Source organism: Mizuhopecten yessoensis, unplaced genomic scaffold, assembly GCF_002113885.1.
Source record: "Mizuhopecten yessoensis strain PY_sf001 unplaced genomic scaffold, ASM211388v2 scaffold716295, whole genome shotgun sequence".
NCBI lineage: Eukaryota > Metazoa > Mollusca > Bivalvia > Pectinida > Pectinidae > Mizuhopecten > Mizuhopecten yessoensis.
In genome coordinates this window covers 330,505-350,644 of record NW_018480045.1, presented here as the reverse complement: position 1 = coordinate 350,644, position 20,140 = coordinate 330,505, and the positions used below count along the sequence as shown (strand labels likewise).

The 20,140-nt window shown below is 34.3% G+C and overlaps 2 protein-coding genes across 2 annotated transcripts in view; one reads left to right on the top strand and one right to left on the bottom strand.

Moving 5' to 3' along the window:
- LOC110442748 (DNA repair protein XRCC1-like) overlaps positions 1 to 7,047 on the top strand; it is a 19,996-nt gene extending 12,949 nt beyond the window's left edge. Inside the window, exons 11-16 of the mRNA XM_021486501.1 lie at positions 1,194 to 1,300; positions 1,638 to 1,691; positions 2,374 to 2,431; positions 2,621 to 2,881; positions 3,495 to 3,570; positions 4,405 to 7,047. Of these exons, the coding sequence (XP_021342176.1) occupies positions 1,194 to 1,300; positions 1,638 to 1,691; positions 2,374 to 2,431; positions 2,621 to 2,881; positions 3,495 to 3,570; positions 4,405 to 4,515 (667 nt within the window). The 3' untranslated portion in view covers positions 4,516 to 7,047. The remainder of the gene's footprint in view (positions 1 to 1,193; positions 1,301 to 1,637; positions 1,692 to 2,373; positions 2,432 to 2,620; positions 2,882 to 3,494; positions 3,571 to 4,404) is intronic.
- Positions 7,048 to 7,491: 444 nt separating this feature from the next.
- On the bottom strand, positions 7,492 to 20,139 carry LOC110442745 (transmembrane protein 47-like). The gene is made up of 4 exons (XM_021486494.1): positions 19,995 to 20,139; positions 17,742 to 17,904; positions 14,432 to 14,581; positions 7,492 to 13,248 (listed from the first exon to the last, which is right to left on the bottom strand). The coding sequence occupies exons 1-4, from the start codon at positions 20,031 to 20,033 to the stop codon at positions 13,052 to 13,054; spliced, it is 549 nt and encodes a 182-aa protein (XP_021342169.1). The 5' UTR covers positions 20,034 to 20,139; the 3' UTR covers positions 7,492 to 13,051.
- Between the last annotated feature and the right edge of the window lies 1 nt (position 20,140).

Genomic DNA, 20,140 nt, shown 5'->3' with positions numbered 1-20,140 from the left:
TTTTGAGACTGATCGGATAAACAACATGGCCGACAGGCAGCCATCTTTGATTTTGATATTGAAAGTTTGTTAGCGCTATTTCTCAAGAAGTACTGGAGGGATCTTTCTCAAATTTTATATGTATGTTCCCCTTGGTCCTTAAATGTTCAGGGCAATTTTAGAGACTGATCGGATAAACAACATGGCCGACAGGCAGCCATCTTGGATTTTGATAGTGAAAGTTTGTTATCGCTATTTCTCGGGAAGTACGGGAGGGATCTTTCTCAAATTTTAAATGTAGGTTCCGCTTGATCTCTTGTTGTGTATGTTAAATTTTGAGATTGATCATAAAAACAAAATGGATTAAAAGAAGAACTAAACAGATCTTTCTCATATTGCAATGATCGATTCTATTTCTTTCACATTAAGTACTGTACTAGTAAATATGTGAAATGACAAACTCACTTTGAAGGTTGGCTTTCATACACATCAATATTAAGTTTAGATCAAAAGTTACCTCAAGGTGCATTTACTGTTAACATGACTCGATCAAACAGATTAGAGGAAAGAAGAGAAAAGATTGAACTGACAAAGAACTAATGAAGATGGTAAAAAAGTGGGCGCCAAGATCCCTCTGGGATCTCTTGTCTTAGATACTTGTGACATAGTGTACATATCTTGGTTTACTTAGATGTTTGTGACATAGTGTACATATCTTGGTTTAGTTAGATGTTTGTGACATAGTGTACATATCTTGGTTTAGTTAGATACTTGTGACATAGTGTACATATCTTGGTTTACTTAGATACTTGTGACATAGTGTACATATCTTGGTTTACTTAGATGCTTGTGACATAGTGTACATATCTTGGTTTAGTTAGATACTTGTGACATATTGTACATATCTTGGTTTACTTAGATACTTGTGACATAGTGTACATATCTTGGTTTTCTTAGATACTTGTGACATAGTGTACATCTCTTGGTTTACTTAGATGTTTGTGACATAGTGTACATATCTTGGTTTATTTAGATACTTGTGACATAGTGTACATATCTTGGTTTACTTAGATACTTGTGACATAGTGTACATATCTTGGTTTACTTAGATACTTGTGACATAGTGTACATATCTTGGTTTACTTGGATACTTGTGACATAGTGTACATATCTTGGTTTACTTAGATACTTGTGACATAGTGTACATCTCTTAGGTACCAACTCGGTGATGCTGATTACTCCAGTGATGAAGAAGATGAGGAGGAGGCACCTGTTATGAAGAAGAAAACCCCTGTCCCTAGTAAACACAAGGCCAATCAAGGTAAAATGTCTTAGCTTACTCAAAGGTATCGGGTTACATGAGCAAATACCTTGGTACAGGAAGTTTGTAGTTTGCTTATTTCATCTTTTATTATTGCGATGAAATGTGTGTATATATGTTGATTTCATCTAATAGTCTTTTTGACACTGAAATTGAAAATTGTTTGACATTTTCAAAATCAAACATGAATTATTGATCAGCATTAACACTGAAGTTTCTATCTGAATCCTTGCATTCTGTGAAGTTTTTTGTAAGCTTGTTCAAATATTTTCAATAAAAAGTGAATCGGTGATAAAAAACTTAGATTTATTATTCAATCTTTTTTCATATTCTCAAGATGACAAAGCCTCGTCAAGTAAAGGATCCTCATCTAAAAAAGCAAAACTAGAAGGTTTGTTGGGTTCTTTATTTTTGCTTTTAGTGCTCATAATTCACTCAGTTTTATTTTTCCTTTGAGGTTTATTGCATATATATTTTTAGTCACCCCTGGGGAACCCCAGTGTGGACCATTTTTAATTAATTAATTTGACAATTAATAGAAACCATAAAGACATTGTTTACTGTTTAGGGTTAAAATACAGTGTTGTTAGTGTTGCCTGCCAAGTTCTCAACAATGAAATATAGGTCATAGGTAGATGGTCAAAATTCAGGTCAAGCCTGCTAATTTCAACATGAAACATGTCAGTGTCATCAAAAATGGCAGTAAGTAATATGATTAAATGTGCCTTTTAATATACTAGTATGTCTGACCTAGGGTGTATTTGAATCTTAAAGATTTTCAAAGGTGATCTTAAAGCTTTTAAAGGTTGATTTTTAAACACTTTCAATGTTGGAATAGGTAATCCAAATGCAGGAGTGTCAAAAAAATACTAAAATGTGCACAGGTCATAAAGGTCATTTGTAGGTTGACCTGAGCAAATGCTGGTGACTAATTGGTAGGTATGTTGTAATTATCTCTTAGTGAGATATTGTCTGTCATTTAGGATATTTAAATAAGTGAACTGTACATCAATACCTAGTTACTGGTTATGTTGTTCACATAGAGTGTGACGTTGTACTACATTGTGTTCCAGTGTACGATGACAACACAGACGTGGATTCAGGAGAAGACACAGAGGATGAAGTACGAAGGTATGAATTACAGTCAAAACTGTTGGTGATCTTAATTCGTAGCTACTTTCCCTCGCAACAAGGTCGTGGAGGGGATACAGCATTCTGTACATGCATTCTTTGAACCAACTATCAAAATGTGTCCCATATTAACAAGGTTTCACTGTAAAATCAATTTGCTTTGCATCACTTTCTTTCATTTAATTATAGAATAAAACAGAAAATGGAGCAAAATGACAAACCCAAGAGCAATGAAGCAGATGTGTATGGTGATTCGACAGACAATGATGAAGTGTCCTCTAAATCAGCACCCAGGGGAAATAGTAAAATGGAGGAGGAGGAGGATGACTCCAATGACTCGGGACTCCCTGAACTTCCAGATTTTTTCACCAACAAGAATTTTTTCCTGTATGGAGATTTTTCTGTATCAGAGAGACGTTTATTAATCCGATACATCACAGCGTATAACGGGTAGGTGAACAGTGTCTGTAGATGTCTCCCTCATACAATAAAACACGGAAAACCCTAACACATTTGTTAAAAAAAATGACTAGAAAGGGCGAGGAAAACAGCCATTTCTATATGTTTGCCTTTGTCATATTGATTGTATATCTATGTACTGTAAAGCGCTTTAGAGTGGCATTATGTTCTAGTTAAATAGGGCGCTTTATCAATTGTTGTATATTATTATTATAATACATAGCAGGTTTAATAAATAAACGGTTTGAACATTTTTCCACTCTTACTTTGGTTTCACTATTAATTTTGGACAATTTGTATCAGTATGATCTGTATAATTACAGGCCTAAAGTCTAATTTCTTGCTCTGGTTACAAATTAATAAACAAAACCTTTTTTGTGTATGATTTGGAAAAAAAATTGAAGAGATTGAAAGCAAAAAATCATGTTTTTAATGTTTACATTTTGACTTTTTGGTCATTTGACATGAATTAAGCAAGTTACAAGAAAGTTGGTTTGAGCAAAGAATCCATGCTTGAGCATGAGAACGGTTTCATGAATACAGGCCCAGGTTTTTGAGATTTTATACCTTTGAATGATCACTCTATATACTTAATTATTCACAGTGAACTGGAGAACTACATGAGTGATCAGACAAATTATGTACTGACCTACAACAAATGGGATGATAACTTTGATGAGGTAAGTAAGAGAACATACCTGTATACATTTCACTGATAAACAGTTTTTCACACGTTTTTGAAACTATGAAATGAATTGTTTAGCTTTTCAGTTAATCATGTGATGAATTTGTCGTTTGTTTGATATTCATATGCAGATTTAGGTAAATAGGTACTCCAGTTCAGGTGGCACAGAAATATTCCACAATAAGCAAACTCATTGGACCGAAACTGTGCTGAACTTACAGGGAGAGTTAAGAATTAAGTTTCGGTATTTTGTGCAAAAACAAAGTGGGGAAAAAATATATATCCTTCTTTCATGTGCACGAAATCTAGCCAGAATCAGCATTTTAGTTTCGGTCAGGCACGTCTGCACCCTTTGATAAGCACGCACCAAATTTTGCAGAGGTCAATCTTGGTTATGTAAAAGGGGCCTTCATGTCTGACCTGCTACCCATCATTCTTGTTTAGATGTATTTATATAATTCTGTAATTCCAGATTTTTATTTTCTTGATAATACAACAAAAACTATTGTTATATCTCATACTTAAAGAAAAGAAAACAAGCTTTCTTGGAGTTCATTAAAACTTTTCATGGCATAAAATTATATATGATTTCAAATAGTTTATATAAAATACAAGATTATGTAATGATTCCGGAAGTTCTCATTGTAGTGAGTATATGGTAAGATAAACTGAAAACTTCAGGAAAAGCTTCAAAATTTTAATATAAAATGAAAACCAATGAGATCTAGATCTGTTAATATCCCATTCAATAATCTGTGTGAACATTTTCAGATATTGATGATTAATTATGAGAAATATAATATTAAATTCATTTGTAACTTTCTAACAGGCGCTGGCTGACAACTCAAAGTTGGTGTTCGTGAAACCTAAATGGATTTACGCCTGTCATGAAAAATACAAGACTATGCCCTTCCAACCCTACAGTGTTGTGCCGGAATGATTGTGAAAGGATGGTCTATGTGACAAAAAGACGCCAGATCCATACACTTGTACCTGTTCTGTAGTTACACACTGTTTGATTTAAAGCCAGAAGTTTGTCACCTGCTCTCATAATGGGCAGTTTATAATCATGTTTACCCATCCCTTTCAGTGAACTAAGGAATTCTTTTATATGCAAAAGGATATAAAAGGACAGAATAAACAATGCAAAAGAATTAATAGCATTTTGTGTGTAAAGATGCTGGAGGGCCAGACCAGGGTTTGAACCCACTGACCTCCAATCATTGTGCCGTTACTCTAACCATCTGAGCTTACCAGGCAATGGTAGTATCCCGACCCACAGCTACAGCAATGATAGTATCCGGGCCCAATGGCTACAGCTATGGTAGTATCCCGGCCCAATGGCTACAGCTATGGTAGTATCCGGGCCCAATGGCTACAGCTATGGTAGTATCCCGGCCCAATGGCTACAGCTATGGTAGTATCCCGGCCCAATGGCTACAGCTATGGTAGTATCCCGGCCCAATGGCTACAGCTATGGTAGTATCCCGGCCCAATGGCTACAGCTATGGTAGTATCCCGGCCCAATGGCTACAGCTATGGTAGTATCCCGGCCCAATGGCTACAGCTATGGTAGTATCCCGGCCCAATGGCTACAGCTATGGTAGTATCCCGGCCCAATGGCTACAGCTATGGTAGTATCCCGGCCCAATGGCTACAGCTATGGTATTATCCCGGCCCAATAATAAAGGGAACGTTCCCGTATGTATGAAAAAGTAAAGTGTGGTATTTTCTTAGTGTTTTGCCTGCAGTGGGATGGGATACTTAACATACAGGTCTTGTTATCAATGGGATTTTTTGGTAGACATTTCAAATTGTTTACAGACTTATTTTTTTTGAAAGATAATTTCATTGAAAAATAATCTCTCTTTTCCATTTATATATGGTCTTCACATTCAGCTACATTTCATTTGTATTATTATTAATGGTAGAACATGCAATTTCCTCAATTTAAATATTTTCACCTTACTTGCCCTTGAATGAGATGGAAAATTCAACACTGGACACAAAAATAAAATCATGCAAACTTGTCAGAAGTGATATATGTCCAACATTAGGTAATTTTCTTTTAAAACTCCAGTTGGCAAAAATATCATTACAGCTTACAGACCATTGCTCATTAATGTGTATCAGAAATATTACCAACAACATTGTGTACTCTCTCAGGAAATTTAGTTTTTGTCTTTAATCTGGTATGTTTAAGTTAAATCAGATTAGTGTATTAATTGAATGTGTTAAATTTACAATTTATAGATAGTTGTTGAAAGTTTTCAATGAATGTACAGATCATGTATATATGTTATCACATCAGCAAGTGTGCCATTATGGCTAGATAATCGTAAGAATTAGTGCAATGTTTCAATCTGTTTCAGTCCATTCCATTTAAGTGCATTACACATCAGTAAGTTGGTCAAAAGCTCTTCATATATGTTATTTGTTTGGAACCATACAGACTTTAAATAAAATATACCTTAGCCTAATTATCGATCATCGGACCTACTTTACATAGGGTGTATATTTCAGGGAGATTTTCCCCCTTATTCTTGTGCCATGAAAACCCCACAACCCTTCAAATTTATTTCCATTCTGATAGTGTTAGTCAAGACCGTTGCCACTGACAATCTTGTGACCAAAACTTTGAAAATTTGACTCTGCAGAACTTTAGTGATAAAGTGATATACAGTTACATGAGGCCACATGCAGGCAACTTCTGACTGGATCGATTTGAGGGTTGACTAACAATGAAACCATATTCTTGTAAGTTGAAGGTTGTGCATGCTCAAATGATATGGATCCTCAGAATATTACCTTAAAACCTATGTTGCTAGACATTCATACATGAACTAATGGTGTAAGGGATAATATATTTGTTACTTACATTATCTGTACTGTTCAATATTTTTGTAGAGTATTTGTTAATGATATCATGTAATTAACATTTTAAATGTAATTTGTCAACTAAATATTGTACTGTTTGATGTCTAGTAGCAAACACACATTTTGAATACATCTGCTACCATTTGTAGAAATACAATTTTAACATTACATGCATAGTGTTTGATTTTTGTTTTATTTTGCTGTATGTAACACATGTCCTGTTTAAAGTCACTGCCCTAATATTTCTTCAAAAGTTTCTGCTTTTTTAGGTCACCTGAGTTGTTTTAGGGACCTATTGCTATCCGTCTTCGTCCGTCTTCCGTCAACCATCGTCCGCTAAGATTTTACATTTTCAATTTAAGCTAAAATACTGTCAAAGGGATTTCATGGATACTTTATGGGAATCTTACTGACATCTCCCTAACCAAGTGTTGTTATTTTTCTGGTCGATCAGAAATCCAATATGGCTGCCATGGCCGCCGTTTTGAAAAAAGTATTTCAAACTTAGTCAAGTTTGACTGGGCCAATTTAACTGAAACTTTGTAGGAATGACCGACTCATGTTCCTGACAAAGTATTGTTATTTTTTTGGTCGACCAGAAATCCAATATGGGCACCACGGTCGCTCTTTTGAAAATAACTATTTCAAACTTAAAATCAAGTTCTAATAGGCTGATTTAACTGAAACTCGGTCTAGGAATGATCAACATATGATCCTGACAAACTTAACATTATTCTTAACTTTTTTTTACTCAACTTGGTAGGGATGATAGACAACATTATCTTCACTTCATATTTCAACAACAAAAATAAATACTGTAGGACTCAGGTGACCGTTAGGGCCCATGGGCCTCTTGTTTATTAAAGATAACGACGCTGTCTGCCTGAATTGTTAAATTCTCTTTCCTGAATCTCTTCTTCTGCTTGTAGTTTCGCCTACACTTTGAATAATGGAATTAGATGGAAATCCTTGAAATTGGTGACATGTGTCATTGCATGATTAAATTTAAAACAAGCTCACTGATCATAAGTAACACATATTTTAAATACAAAACATCCTTTATTTTTTTTGCTGTTCATGTTGGCAACATTTTCATTACAATAAATAGCACAGATTTGAAACGTGACGTGCCAGTATACTGATCACACATTGCTGCATGGCTGAAAGCACATCAAATGAGGACATAATAGACAAACTGTGCATTGGTGAATATTTTGTTCTGTGTACAAAAAAGTTGAATGTAAACATTTCATCATTGGCTAACATTTGCAACACTGGTAAATAAAATATACCATGTAGGTTAAAATCAGTATATGGATTGTTTTTTATAGTGGATTTCAAAAGTTGAACATGAAAAAATGCATCACTTAGTTGGAGTCCAGACAGACATAATCAAGGCAGATCACCTATTTTCCCCTGAAAAGATATTTTTTCATGAAAAGACATCACATGTATTCCCCATGAAAAACATAAACATCTTGTTTTCCACATTGTGCTGACATAAAGTCCTATTCATTTAAACCACAATAAAAGTAATATTGTTTAAACAAAACCACAATTTTTAAGTCAACCTATTTAAAGAGACTCTAGATCTGTCTTTTTAAAATCAATAGAACTTGATCCCTACTATTCACTTTTTGCTCAAATTCAACTGCTCAGAATGCTTTAACCTATGCATTTTACACATATCAATACCGTATCTTACAGATGATAATCCCATCCCCATTTTTCCTTACTTTCTGTGCATAATAAGCCCATCCCCCTTTTTCAAGTTCGTCAGCATCGGTCAAAATTTTATTTTTTTGTATTGTTGTATGTTGTGCAATACATGTTAAGCTAAACTAGCAGGATGTGTTGGAACACTTTCCTACTTTTGACATGTTTTCATGTACAGGTCCCCTGGGCTTATCATCGGTACAATACGGTACTGTCAGTGGGTTGTAAGAAGGGGAGGTAATCTGTCCTGGATTAGTTATACCTGATTTAGTTCCTATTCAGTAATACCTTTGAATCATAATTGTCACTCATTTCAGCACTTCAAACACCTAGGAATGCAACATTGAAATATAGCTTGATTTCTGTACACAAGGTTGAAATCAAACTGTGCTATTAACTTTAAATATGTACAGGGGTTTGATATATTGTGAAAGTATAATAGGGTTCCTGTCTACAGCTTCCTCGATATCAATTACTCTTACCCTAGAGATTTACAAATACTTCTTTTGATTTGTAACTTTCTAGTTCATGTTTTTTTCCCCTTTTATTAAAATCACATGATTTATTCAAAGGAAACATGGGGCGTGGCTTTACAGCAAATCTAAGCTGTAAATCAAGACATCACTATATATATATATAAGCCTTATCACTGAAATAAATAGAGGTTACAGACCCCATCAACAAATATTAAATATTAATAATTATACAGGGCCCGATAAAGAGAACAATGTTACCGATATTTATATATATTATACCAGAGTGGGAGTCCTGTACATCTGTTTCATTAAACCTAGCATTTTCAGAATGTACATGATGAAGATGAAAATATATTTTTACTGTATTACAATAAAAATATTTCCCTTCAATTTTATTTTTTTATGTATTAATTATAATATTTTTCATATTTGATTCAGAATATCTGATCAATTTGCAGAAACAACACAATAAAGAGTCATACATAATTACAACATTTTTAACAATAATAAATTCAGTTAGCACTGATTGAACACAAATGTAATGTATATTTAATACTCCTTGGTAAAAATAATCAGACACATAATAATATGACTAACAATTAAATATCCCAAATAAAACCAACATTATTCATGCGGACGTTATTTAAAGTGTTTGGAAAAAAAGTTCAAAAATGTAGTGGAGGTAATTTTAATGAGATTCAGAGAAAAACTTTAAAAAGTTTAAGTTCTCATTGATTTAAAAAACAAAGTTCACTAATACTGTAAATATGTAAGAATACATGTATTCTTTAAGTTTTGGTATAGAAATTTTATGACTGTTAGAAATGTTCATTACAATCGTTACAATAAACTGCTTATGTAACTCTATGTAAAATAGGTACAATGTTTATCTAAATGTCACCAAAACACATCCAAACGATTACCAATATTTCTATTTACCATTAATGATTCTTAACACAAGTTTACTCACGGTAGAAATAGGTATCCATTTTTTTTTTTTATATAAAATTCAACATACCTGTTGTAAAAGTATGAAAATTATGATATACTGTATGTACTTTTTTTAATTGAGAACAAAATTAAGAAACAAACAGCCATGTTTATAAGCATAACCAAGATGTACATGTGTATATCACATAAAAGTTGTGTTTAAATTTTCCGTTATCTGACATTTAACAATATAACACACATATAACAAATTTCAAAACTCTTGATTGAATAACAAGTTGAAAGGTGTATTGTTTTTTTGAAGAATTGATAACAATCAAAACAAAATCACATTGAGAGAATTCTATATGAACCTAGTTATAAATCATGGTGTGAAAGCATTGGCAGACTAGAGGTAGTTACGACAAGGCTTTGGCATACATACAAATACATTGAATATATATATAGCAGATTATGCTGTAGTTTGTGTGAAAAATTTAGCACAAATACATGGTCCATAACATAACCTTACGAATTCATCATCCATGCTGAGGGAGCTGAATGTTTGTGTCTTATGAGGAGGTCCTTGCAAGGTATACCAGTACATGTACCAGTAAATCTGAAGCTGTGGGAGATGTGGAGATACAGGAATAAACGCTACATAATATAGGATCACACAAATATTAACAACAATAACAAACTCACTAAACATCTACAGACCACAACCAAATGTATAAATATTACACTTCATATAATAATAGTTCTATTTTACAAAATATTTACTTTCTGTTCAATGTAAATTTCATGGAGTAAATTTTCTATTGCAAAAATCAGATAGAAAATTTCCTGTCAAAGATTTGAAAAAGTGGTCTCTTAACAAAATCCTTTTATTTAAAAATAAAAGCTTTAAAAATTCAAAAGGTTTTAAAAAAGCCTTTTAAGAAAAATACATTGAACAGTAAAGTGTCTTTTTCACAACCATTCTCATACTCCTATTATGTGTGTGTTATGTTAAGCGCCTAATTGAGGAAAACATGATCATACGCTATTTACGGTGACCATGATGAAAGGTGGAGACGGCCACAAGTCCAGCATAAAACATCAAAATAAGAAAGCAATGATCGTGATAGTTCACTATGATTACAGATTGGAAACCACTGGTAAACTAGAGGATTCATGTGTAAAGAATCTTTTTCAATAATCCCAAAGTGATCAAATTAAAATGAACAGCCTTTGCAACCTTTCTAACTTTCAACATAGTAAAAATCAACAATTAATAATAGAAGACAAATATTGTGTACACAATCTCAAAATTAACTTAATTGTTTGATTAGTAATATCCAAGTGATGACAAATTTCAAATTGTTTGCAATAATTTGGGTTTTAGATACGCATGTAAATAATGAAACATTTAGAACAGATCATTACTGAATACACACCTTTGTATGTAAGTTTAACAATATGCTTGTAAATGAGCAAAATAACAATATTAAAACAAATCTAGCACATTTCATAAATTGAGACAGAAATACAATCTTCAATCCCTTTAAATTATGTTGAGTTCAGTATAAATAAAAAGTGGTGCTTTCTGATTTTTCAACATTTTTCAACAGAAGATGGTATTTTTAAATTAATACATAAACAAATGTTTGACAACAAGAAGAATGAGACGCAAATTCACACTGAGAGTAAACAATATCAGTTTATAACAGAAAGTAAATCTATATTCATTTCAATGTCTTTTCCGAGATTTTATAGGAACTTGACTTGAATGAAGAGTGATCTTAGAAAACCGTCTTTCTTAGCTCATAATTCAATGGTGCACATAAAAAAAACAAAATTCATATTTTAAACATATACATTAAAAGCTAATTATTTTTTAAGGAAATAAAAGTATCGGTGTAAAATTCCTAAATGTGAAATACAACATGCACAGAAAATAAACATCAGGAGTGATAACAATTGAAAAAAAGATTTTGTTTAATTCAGATAATTATTTCTTGTGTCAATAATTGAATGGTTACACACAACCCCTGGAATGTTTGAAGACTTGTAAAAAATTAAATACTGGAGACATTCGTTGTATAAAAACAAAATAAATGTACATGAACAAGAATAATTAAAACAGAAAAAAGCAATGTAAATGTATTGTAAGGAAGAAACCACAAAATCACCGGTGATTGTTACCAGATTAAAAATTACTGAATTTCACCAAAGGCAGTCATATTATTTTTAAAATGTTTTCTGAAAATATTTGAAAAGAAATTAACACTTTTTTAATTTGCTATCAGAGTTTTGAAGAAAAGTAATTTTTATTGAATAATAAGGAAAAAATGTAAGAAATGAAAACAAAATAAATCAGACATGGTATTATATGCAAAAGCAAAAGCAAGTGTTGTAAATATTGTATAATTTCATAATTATTGAAATTCCTAATAAAATCAGCATGCATGATAATTTCACTGAGGACAAGTATCATAATAAACATTCCTATACGATTCTAGTTTGTTACATAAAAACATATTTTGAAAATAGAGAAAACCATCTATTCAGTTATAAACAGTTATATGAACAACTAAACCAAGATAACAACAAAACAAAGGACAAGAAAACAACATGATGCACAACCAAATAGAGGCCTTCTCTGTAAAAAAGCCAGGAAATTGTGTAATAATACTAATAAACTAAATAATTACATTTGTTTTTGTGTACAAAAAATGTCTCCTCTCTTAAGTCAATTAGTGTAATGCACTTATATATGACCTTGAGGTGAAGATCAGTTACTTATATAGTGCTGTGCACAGATCTTGATGAATCGGGTATACTTTAAAATTTTGTACAAAATTATTTTCAACAGTTTATTAACTAAAAGTTTTGACTTTATTTTACTTTTGACCTAAAGGTGAAGGTCAAAGTGACCTAAATACAGTGAAGAGTCTTGCTTTCTGTGGATGACTTAGTAATAAAGTTCTTCAAGTTTCATGAAGTTATCTTAAGGGGTATAAAATGTACAGCCCAGAAAAGATTTGACCTTTTACCAAGAGGTGAAGGTCACAGTGACCTAATTACATTGCATTTCACACTTTTTGAGGATGATGCAGGTATACTTCGAATTTCATCAAGACACCATTTATCTTAACAGGTTAAAATGTATGGCCCGAATCTTATTATAAGAAAAACTAGCTCTTATACAATATATACCACTTTCTACAAAGGGGACACGACATACTAACCAAGCAAATGATATGATAGTATTCCTCTGACGACCACCTGTTGACAATAGTTTTTGACCTGTCACAAAAGTAGCACCATAAAAATATTAAGATTATTATATAATTTGGACAAAATATTTTTCAGTTTAAAATCAGAGCTAGCTGAAATTTGTTAAACCTCTAACTAGAATCAATGAGATGCCGGTGATATGGAATAGTGATTTTTGCCTCCAATCAGAATTTTATCTTGAACAAATTATATGTATAGCTAGAAAGGTTTGGACTCCATGTGGTTATCGTCAATTGGCAGGAAGAAGAAGACAGCAGCAGCAATAGAAAAGATGAATCCTCCCCAACCAAAGCCATAGGTCCAGTCAAAGTCCCAGCGCTTAATGTTGACAAACATCTGGACTGACTCACGAAACTTGATCGGAAAAATGATCAGAGACAGCAGGTCTGATAAAGCTGTAACAGGACGGATTGAGGGCCATGAGAGGAGATTATTAATTTATATTTAAAAAAATACATATTCAACTAGAACTGTAAGCCAAAGGCGATCTAATACCCCCTGCTTCTATATAAACCAGAACTGTAAGCTAAAAGCTAAGTAAGGTTAAGCATTGCAAAGCAATCCATAAGTCTCTCACCAGTAATGATTTCTTTATTCACTGAGCTGTACACTTATTTAAGTATATAGGTAACAGACATACTTCCTGTACTCCCTCCCAATGGCAAAACATTCTTGCAAACCAAATGTTGATAGCCCAGATGAACCAGTTTTGCTGAAATCGTCCTAGTAGTTAAGGTAGAATTGTCAGGACAAAGATTTTTAACAAAGGGCCATAACTTCTTCACCATATCTGTAAATTTTGAAATTGACCGAGTAGATAGGGAGAAGCGGTCAGGACAAGGATTTTTCAACAAAGGGCAATAAGTCCATAAAAAAGGGTTGGAAAAAAAATAACTGGATGCACAACATCAGGTCGTAGTTATCATATCTGGAAACTTTTGTTGGAATTGGCCCCATAGTTTTGGAGGGCCAGAATGAAAAAAGAATACCTGGATGCACAACTTAAGGTGGTAGTTATCATATTAGGAAAAGTTTCGTTGAAATCGATTCATAACTTTAGAAAGTGTTGTCTGGACAAACTTTTTTTTACCGACAGACAGCCAGACTGACAGACATGCTGATTCCAGTATACCCCCTCTAACTTCGTTGTGGGGGGTATAATAAATTATTACATAATTATCTACTCGGCAAAACATATTTTCATAATCTAAAATTAATGTTTTAACAAAAACCAAAACATTACTAGTAACTCCTAATTTCAAATACATACTGAAACTAATTGCATACAAATTGTGTTGAACTCTAAGGTAAAAAGTAAGGTTTTGTAAATATATATGAAGTTGGAATGACCATAAACTACATCTTTTTCAGACATTCTCATTAAATATTACAGTGCACACTGAACATGGTTCACCTTTAATCTAAACTTTCTGTTTTATAAAAATATTAAGTCAGCAGTTCATTTGATAAAGATTGCTGTAAAAACAAAGAACTCAAAAAGTAGTTTTAAAGAGTTTCAATCCAACTTGGGTGTTCAGTCTTTACATTGATTTTTTATTAACAGGGGAGATTACTTACCGACAAGAGTGACAATGCCACCAGCTATGATGTAGAGTAGTCTTCTCCTGGGGACATCCAGAGAACAGAGTCCGAGGATGCCACACCCAACTACCACCACACTGAACAGGAGGGAGATGATACTGAAGGTAGCACACACCTTTACCCAGTCTGTAACAGAAACCAGGAGGGAGATGATACTGAAGGTAGCCCACACCTTTACCCAGTCTGTAACAGAATACAGGAGGGAGATGATACTGAAGGGAGCACACACCTTTACCCAGTCTGTAACAGAAAACATGAGGGAGATGATACTGAAGGTAGCACACGCCTTTACCCAGTCTGTAACAGAAAACAGGAGGAAGATGATACTGAAGGTAGCACACACCTTTATCCAGTCTGTAACAGAACACAGGAGGGAGATGATACTGACGGTAGCACACACCTTTACCCAGTCTGTAACGGAATACAGGAGGGAGATGATACTGAAGGTAGAACACACCTTTACCCAGTCTGTAACAGAATACAGGAGGGAGATGATACTGAAGGTAGCCCACACCTTTACCCAGTCTGTAACAGAAATCAGGAGGGAGATGATAATGAAGGTAGCACACACCTTTACCCAGTCTGGAACAGAACACAGGAGGGAGATGATACTGAAGGTAGCACTCACCTTTTCCCAGTCTGTAACAGAACACAGGAGGGAGATGATACTGAAGGTAGCCCACACCTTTACCCAGTCTGTAACAGAAAACAGGAGTGAGATGATACTGAAGGTAGCACACACCTCTACCCAGTCTGTAACAGAAAACAGGAGTGAGATGATACTGAAGGTAGCACACACCTTGACCCAGTCTGTAACAGAAAACAGGAGGGCGTTGATACTGAAGGCAGCACACACCTTTACCCAGTCTGTAACATAAAACAGGAGGGAGATGATACTGAAGGAAGCATAAACTTTTACCCAGTCTGTAACAGAACACAGGAGATCATCACCTGGTTGTTCAGAGTAATTTTTAGGGAGATGATACTGAAGGTAGCACACCCCTTTACCCAGTCTGTAACAGAAAACAGGAGGAAGATGATACTGAAGGTAGCACACACCTCTACCCAGTCTGTAACAGAAAACAGGAGGGAGCTGATACTGAAGGTAGCACACACCTTTATCCAGTCTGTAACAGAACACAGGAGGGAGATGATACGGAAGGTAGCACACTCCTTTACCCAGTCTGTAACAGAAAACAGGAGTGAGATGATACTGAAGGTAGCACACACCCTTACCCAGTCTGTAACAGAACACAGGAGATCATCACCTGGTTGTTCAGAGTAATTTTTAGAATAACATGTGATCAGCGCCGAGTTGTTCAAAGTCAGATTAGGTCTGTAACAGAACACAGGAGGGAGATGATACGGAAGGTAGCACACACCTTTACCCAGTCGGGAACAGAAAACAGGAGGGAGATGATACTGAAGGTAGCCCACACCTTTACCCAGTCTGTAACAGAAATCAGGAGGGAGATGATAATGAAGGTAGCACACACCTTTACCCAGTCGGGAACAGAAAACAGGAGGGAGATGATACTGCAGGTAGCACACACCTTTACCCAGTCTGGAACAGAACACAGGAGGGAGATGATACTGACGGTAGCACACACCTTTACCCAGTCTGTAACAGAAACCAGGAGGGAGATGATACTGAAGGTAGCCCACACCTTTACCCAGTCTGTAACAGAAATCAGGAGGGAGATGATAATGAAGGTAGCACACACCTTTACCCAGTCGGGAACAGAAAACAGGAGGGAGATGATACTGAAGGTAGAACACACCTTTACCCAGTCTGTAACAGAACACAGGAGGGAGATGATACGGAAGGTAGCACACACCTTTACCCAGTCTGGAACAGAACACAGGAGGGAGATGATACTGAGGGTAGCACACACCTTTACCAGTCTGTAACAGAAAACAGGAGGGAGCTGATACTGAAGGAAGCACACACCTTTACCCAGTCTGTAACATAAAACAGGAGGGAGATGATACTGAAGGTAGCCCACACCTTTACCCAGTCTGTAACAGAAATCAGGAGGGAGATGATAATGAAGGTAGCACACACCTTTACCCAGTCTGTAACAGAACACAGGAGATCATCACCTGGTTGTTCAGAGTAATTTTTAGAATAACATGTGATCAGCGCCGAGTTGTTCAAAGTCAGATTAGCTTATTAAATTGTAAATACAATTTTTTGAAATGTTATTTAAAAACAAATTTGCTATAATGGTCTTTGAATTACCTTTTGGAATTCCAATACATGTACATATATTTTTTTGCTTTGAATTTAGATGTTTTTGAAAATACAGACTGTAGTTGGTAACTTACTGTTAGCTAATTAGGCTTTTAACAAAAATGACCCTGAATTACTTATTACCATAGTTTGTATTAAATATAGAGTTAGCTATGACAAACAACATGGGACCTAACATATTGTTACAGCTCTGACTGAATGACTTATTAAAGCTAGACCCACTTATGCCAAACAATAACGGATCAGTCACATTTTTGTTCACTATTTCCAAAATTTTGTGACATGTTTCATGATCAGAAGACTATTCTTAGCCAGGAGCCACTGCTAACGTCATTATTATAAGTATGAGCTCATCGTAATTACTATAAGTTATTATTGGATTATTTCATTATCATACCCTTGATCTTGCACTGAGACTCTGGTATCAGTTCAACAGACAATACAGGGTAGGATATATTTCACTTCTATATGGCCGATGATACTGATAATTTTCACTGTGTTTTGCTCACAAAGATAGTGATACTCTGCCACCTTTCTGAAATATATCCAGTATTGAACAGGAAACCATTTCATACCCTTTATATACTGTATACTTTCAAGACATCGAATCTTTAAAACCTTTAAAGATACTGCTTGGCAGTTAATCAATAAGTGATTAATTCACAAAAGGTAATATGTTTGATCCAAAAAGCAATGAGTATAGAAAGTCTGCTGTATTCTGGGAGAGTTTCGCTGCAGTTTAATTTCGGCCCACCAAATGAGGGCTAATTTGTCTGTACAGTGAACATAAGTGAATAACAAAATATTAATTAGTAATTTAATGTGATGCGAAATAACACTGGGCAAATATGGATTATTCTGGCAAAGGGCAAGATTTCGTTGTACACAGTATTACCTGATTTTAATGTAAAATATTTATAGACCGACTACATTTACATTACCAGCTTTTTAAATTTTATAATTTTCAGATACAAATGAACAGTCAACTGTTAATCAGTCAGGCTGTTAATCAATACATCGATGTATTCAAACCTGTTGTGTTTGTAGAACAGGAGTCGCCCTCACAGATATCCCACAATCCCCAGGTGATGCTTTGACGGTTGTCATGGTGAAATTTCACCTCCACCCACTCTTTACCGGCAATGCTACTGATCAATAGGATAACAGTTATCCCACTGAAGATCACTGCTATCAGCTGAAAAAGTGGGATGAGAAAAGTAAATAAATCATTTAATATTATCTGGTACTGTCAACTACTTTGAGTCAATTATATCTTCAAGTTAAAAGAGCCAGCCTACTGAATCAAATCACCTTGGAAAGTGTTATTTGAAATACACAATTTTCACAATATTCAACTGACAATTGCTCTAGATCTGTGGTATGATATTTTATAATCTCTGTAGGAGTGAAATTTTTGTCAGGTGTTAATTATATTTAAACCCCTTTACTTACAATACACGTCAGTAAAGTTTCATAATGACAAACTGTATGTATCTTATCTCTCTTTTAATTAACTGCTGATACACATTCCTAGTGTTTTGTAATTTTCAAAAATATAATTGAGCTTAAAAAAAAGATCAGATACAATTTACCAGGTTGTTTATATCATTGTATAGTTAAGACTGGGCTGGGTGATACCTATAGCTCATTGGTCAGTTTCTATCTCAAGTTTGGAGGTTCCAAGTTTATATCCTAGTCTGGCCTGTTTGAATTTTTCTTTTGCCTGTTACAGTACCGGTGTCTGTTATTAAGCATTTTTTCAAACATTGTTTGCATTTAGCAGCCCAGCTGGGGATACACGACGTTGCTTGTTAAACAAAGCAAACACCTAGAAAAGGCAGCTTGGAGGTGAACGTGAATCTCAAATTAACAGATTGTTCTCCTAAAGCTGAAATATGGCAGAAGTACATCAAAAGACAACAAAAGAAATCATTTAATACATTGTTGTCTTGGTCCAAGGAAACATCAACCGGAACATGGTAAATTCCTTCATCAATAAAGCTAGGAAAAAATGTCCCAAGAGGTCCCAGAGGTCAATTCTAAGAATATGGATTACATAGGGTAATATGTCTTTTTTTGCATAGCAAATATATGTGTATGAATTTTAAAGAATTATTTTATTTCCCCGATTAAGTCCTGTCCCTCTGTCATCAAAAGTGTTGCAATTACCTATCTGTTTATATCACTGTGTCCTAGGCCAAGGAATGCCATATAACAAATTTGGGTAAAATGGTTATATGTACATGTACCAAAGAAGAAACAATTCAAAGATATACTTCCACTTCTCTGCTGGGGCCTTTCTGTCTATCACCAAGGACTTCATTAATCATGTTTTATAATGTAGAATTCCCCTGGGACAAGGATGCTCTATATATACTAAACCTAACTGGTACTGAAGGAAAAGTACTTCAAACATTTTCTCTTTTACACACTGTCCCCTGTCCCTACACTCTCCGTTTAGAGTCATTTGGCCAAGCATGTGCTGATGCAGATCAAATTTGGTTAAAATCTGATCAACGGAATTTAAACTGCACGATGATATACGCTCACATAGCCATATGTCATTTGTGTTTACAAATTCCCAGTGATGATTGCAGTTTCAGATAAGCCAGAGTTTCCTCTAGTACTTTTGACATTTTGACAGACAGATGTCTGGTGTAATGTAAGACCTCCATCTGTCAAAAGGCAAAATAGCAAGATTCTTATGTTGCCACTGTGTAACAGTCTGTTGGATCAAGGGGGAACCTTTCATGCAATTGCATACATGTATTACACAATGTCATATGATGTACATAACCAGTACATTTCCATTATAACAAATTTTATTATATATATATTAACATATATATAAATGGATAAGATAACAGGCTTAAGGCCTGAAATATATCAATCTTCTCCATGATGGTGTAAATATGACATTACATATATATATGTAATTATTAAGCTATTTATATTATTATATTACACTCATACGCTCAATCATACATTCATACAATTGCCAACTTACTCTAAATTGACTAGCAACTGTGAGTATCAACAATTATGTTGGAATTAAGTTAAATACAGATAATAAGTCATTTAATTATATATACATGCAGAAAAGCATATATAATAGTTTGATAATATATAAACATTTAATTACATTATCCTAACCGTTTAGATGCATTAATATACTTTTCAACATTAGACAATATAAATATATTTATTTCAGTAGGTAAATCAGTTAACCAGTAGGGAGTAAGGTCAGTTGATGATATTATTTCACTGCAGCTGGTCCATACAAACCTTAATTGGTCTTATCTTCACAACTGTATTGTCAACCATTGTATAAGGAACTCTGTGCAATATCAACAAAAGCGGGCATTTGTCCTTATTCGTAAAAACTTTGAAGTTATTACTTTGGTTAATTATTTCGTCTACAGAAATACTAC

Coding starts and splice junctions, on each gene's coding strand:
- LOC110442745 (XM_021486494.1), bottom strand. CDS start 20,033: ATGGTTGACAATACAGTTGTGAAGATAAGACCAATTAAG. Junction 14,582..17,741: donor CTGTTCTACAAACACAACAG/GTTTGAATACAT, acceptor TTTCTGTTACAG/ACTGGGTAAAGGTGTGTGCT. Junction 13,249..14,431: donor TGGCATTGTCACTCTTGTCG/GTAAGTAATCTC, acceptor GTCCTGTTACAG/CTTTATCAGACCTGCTGTCT.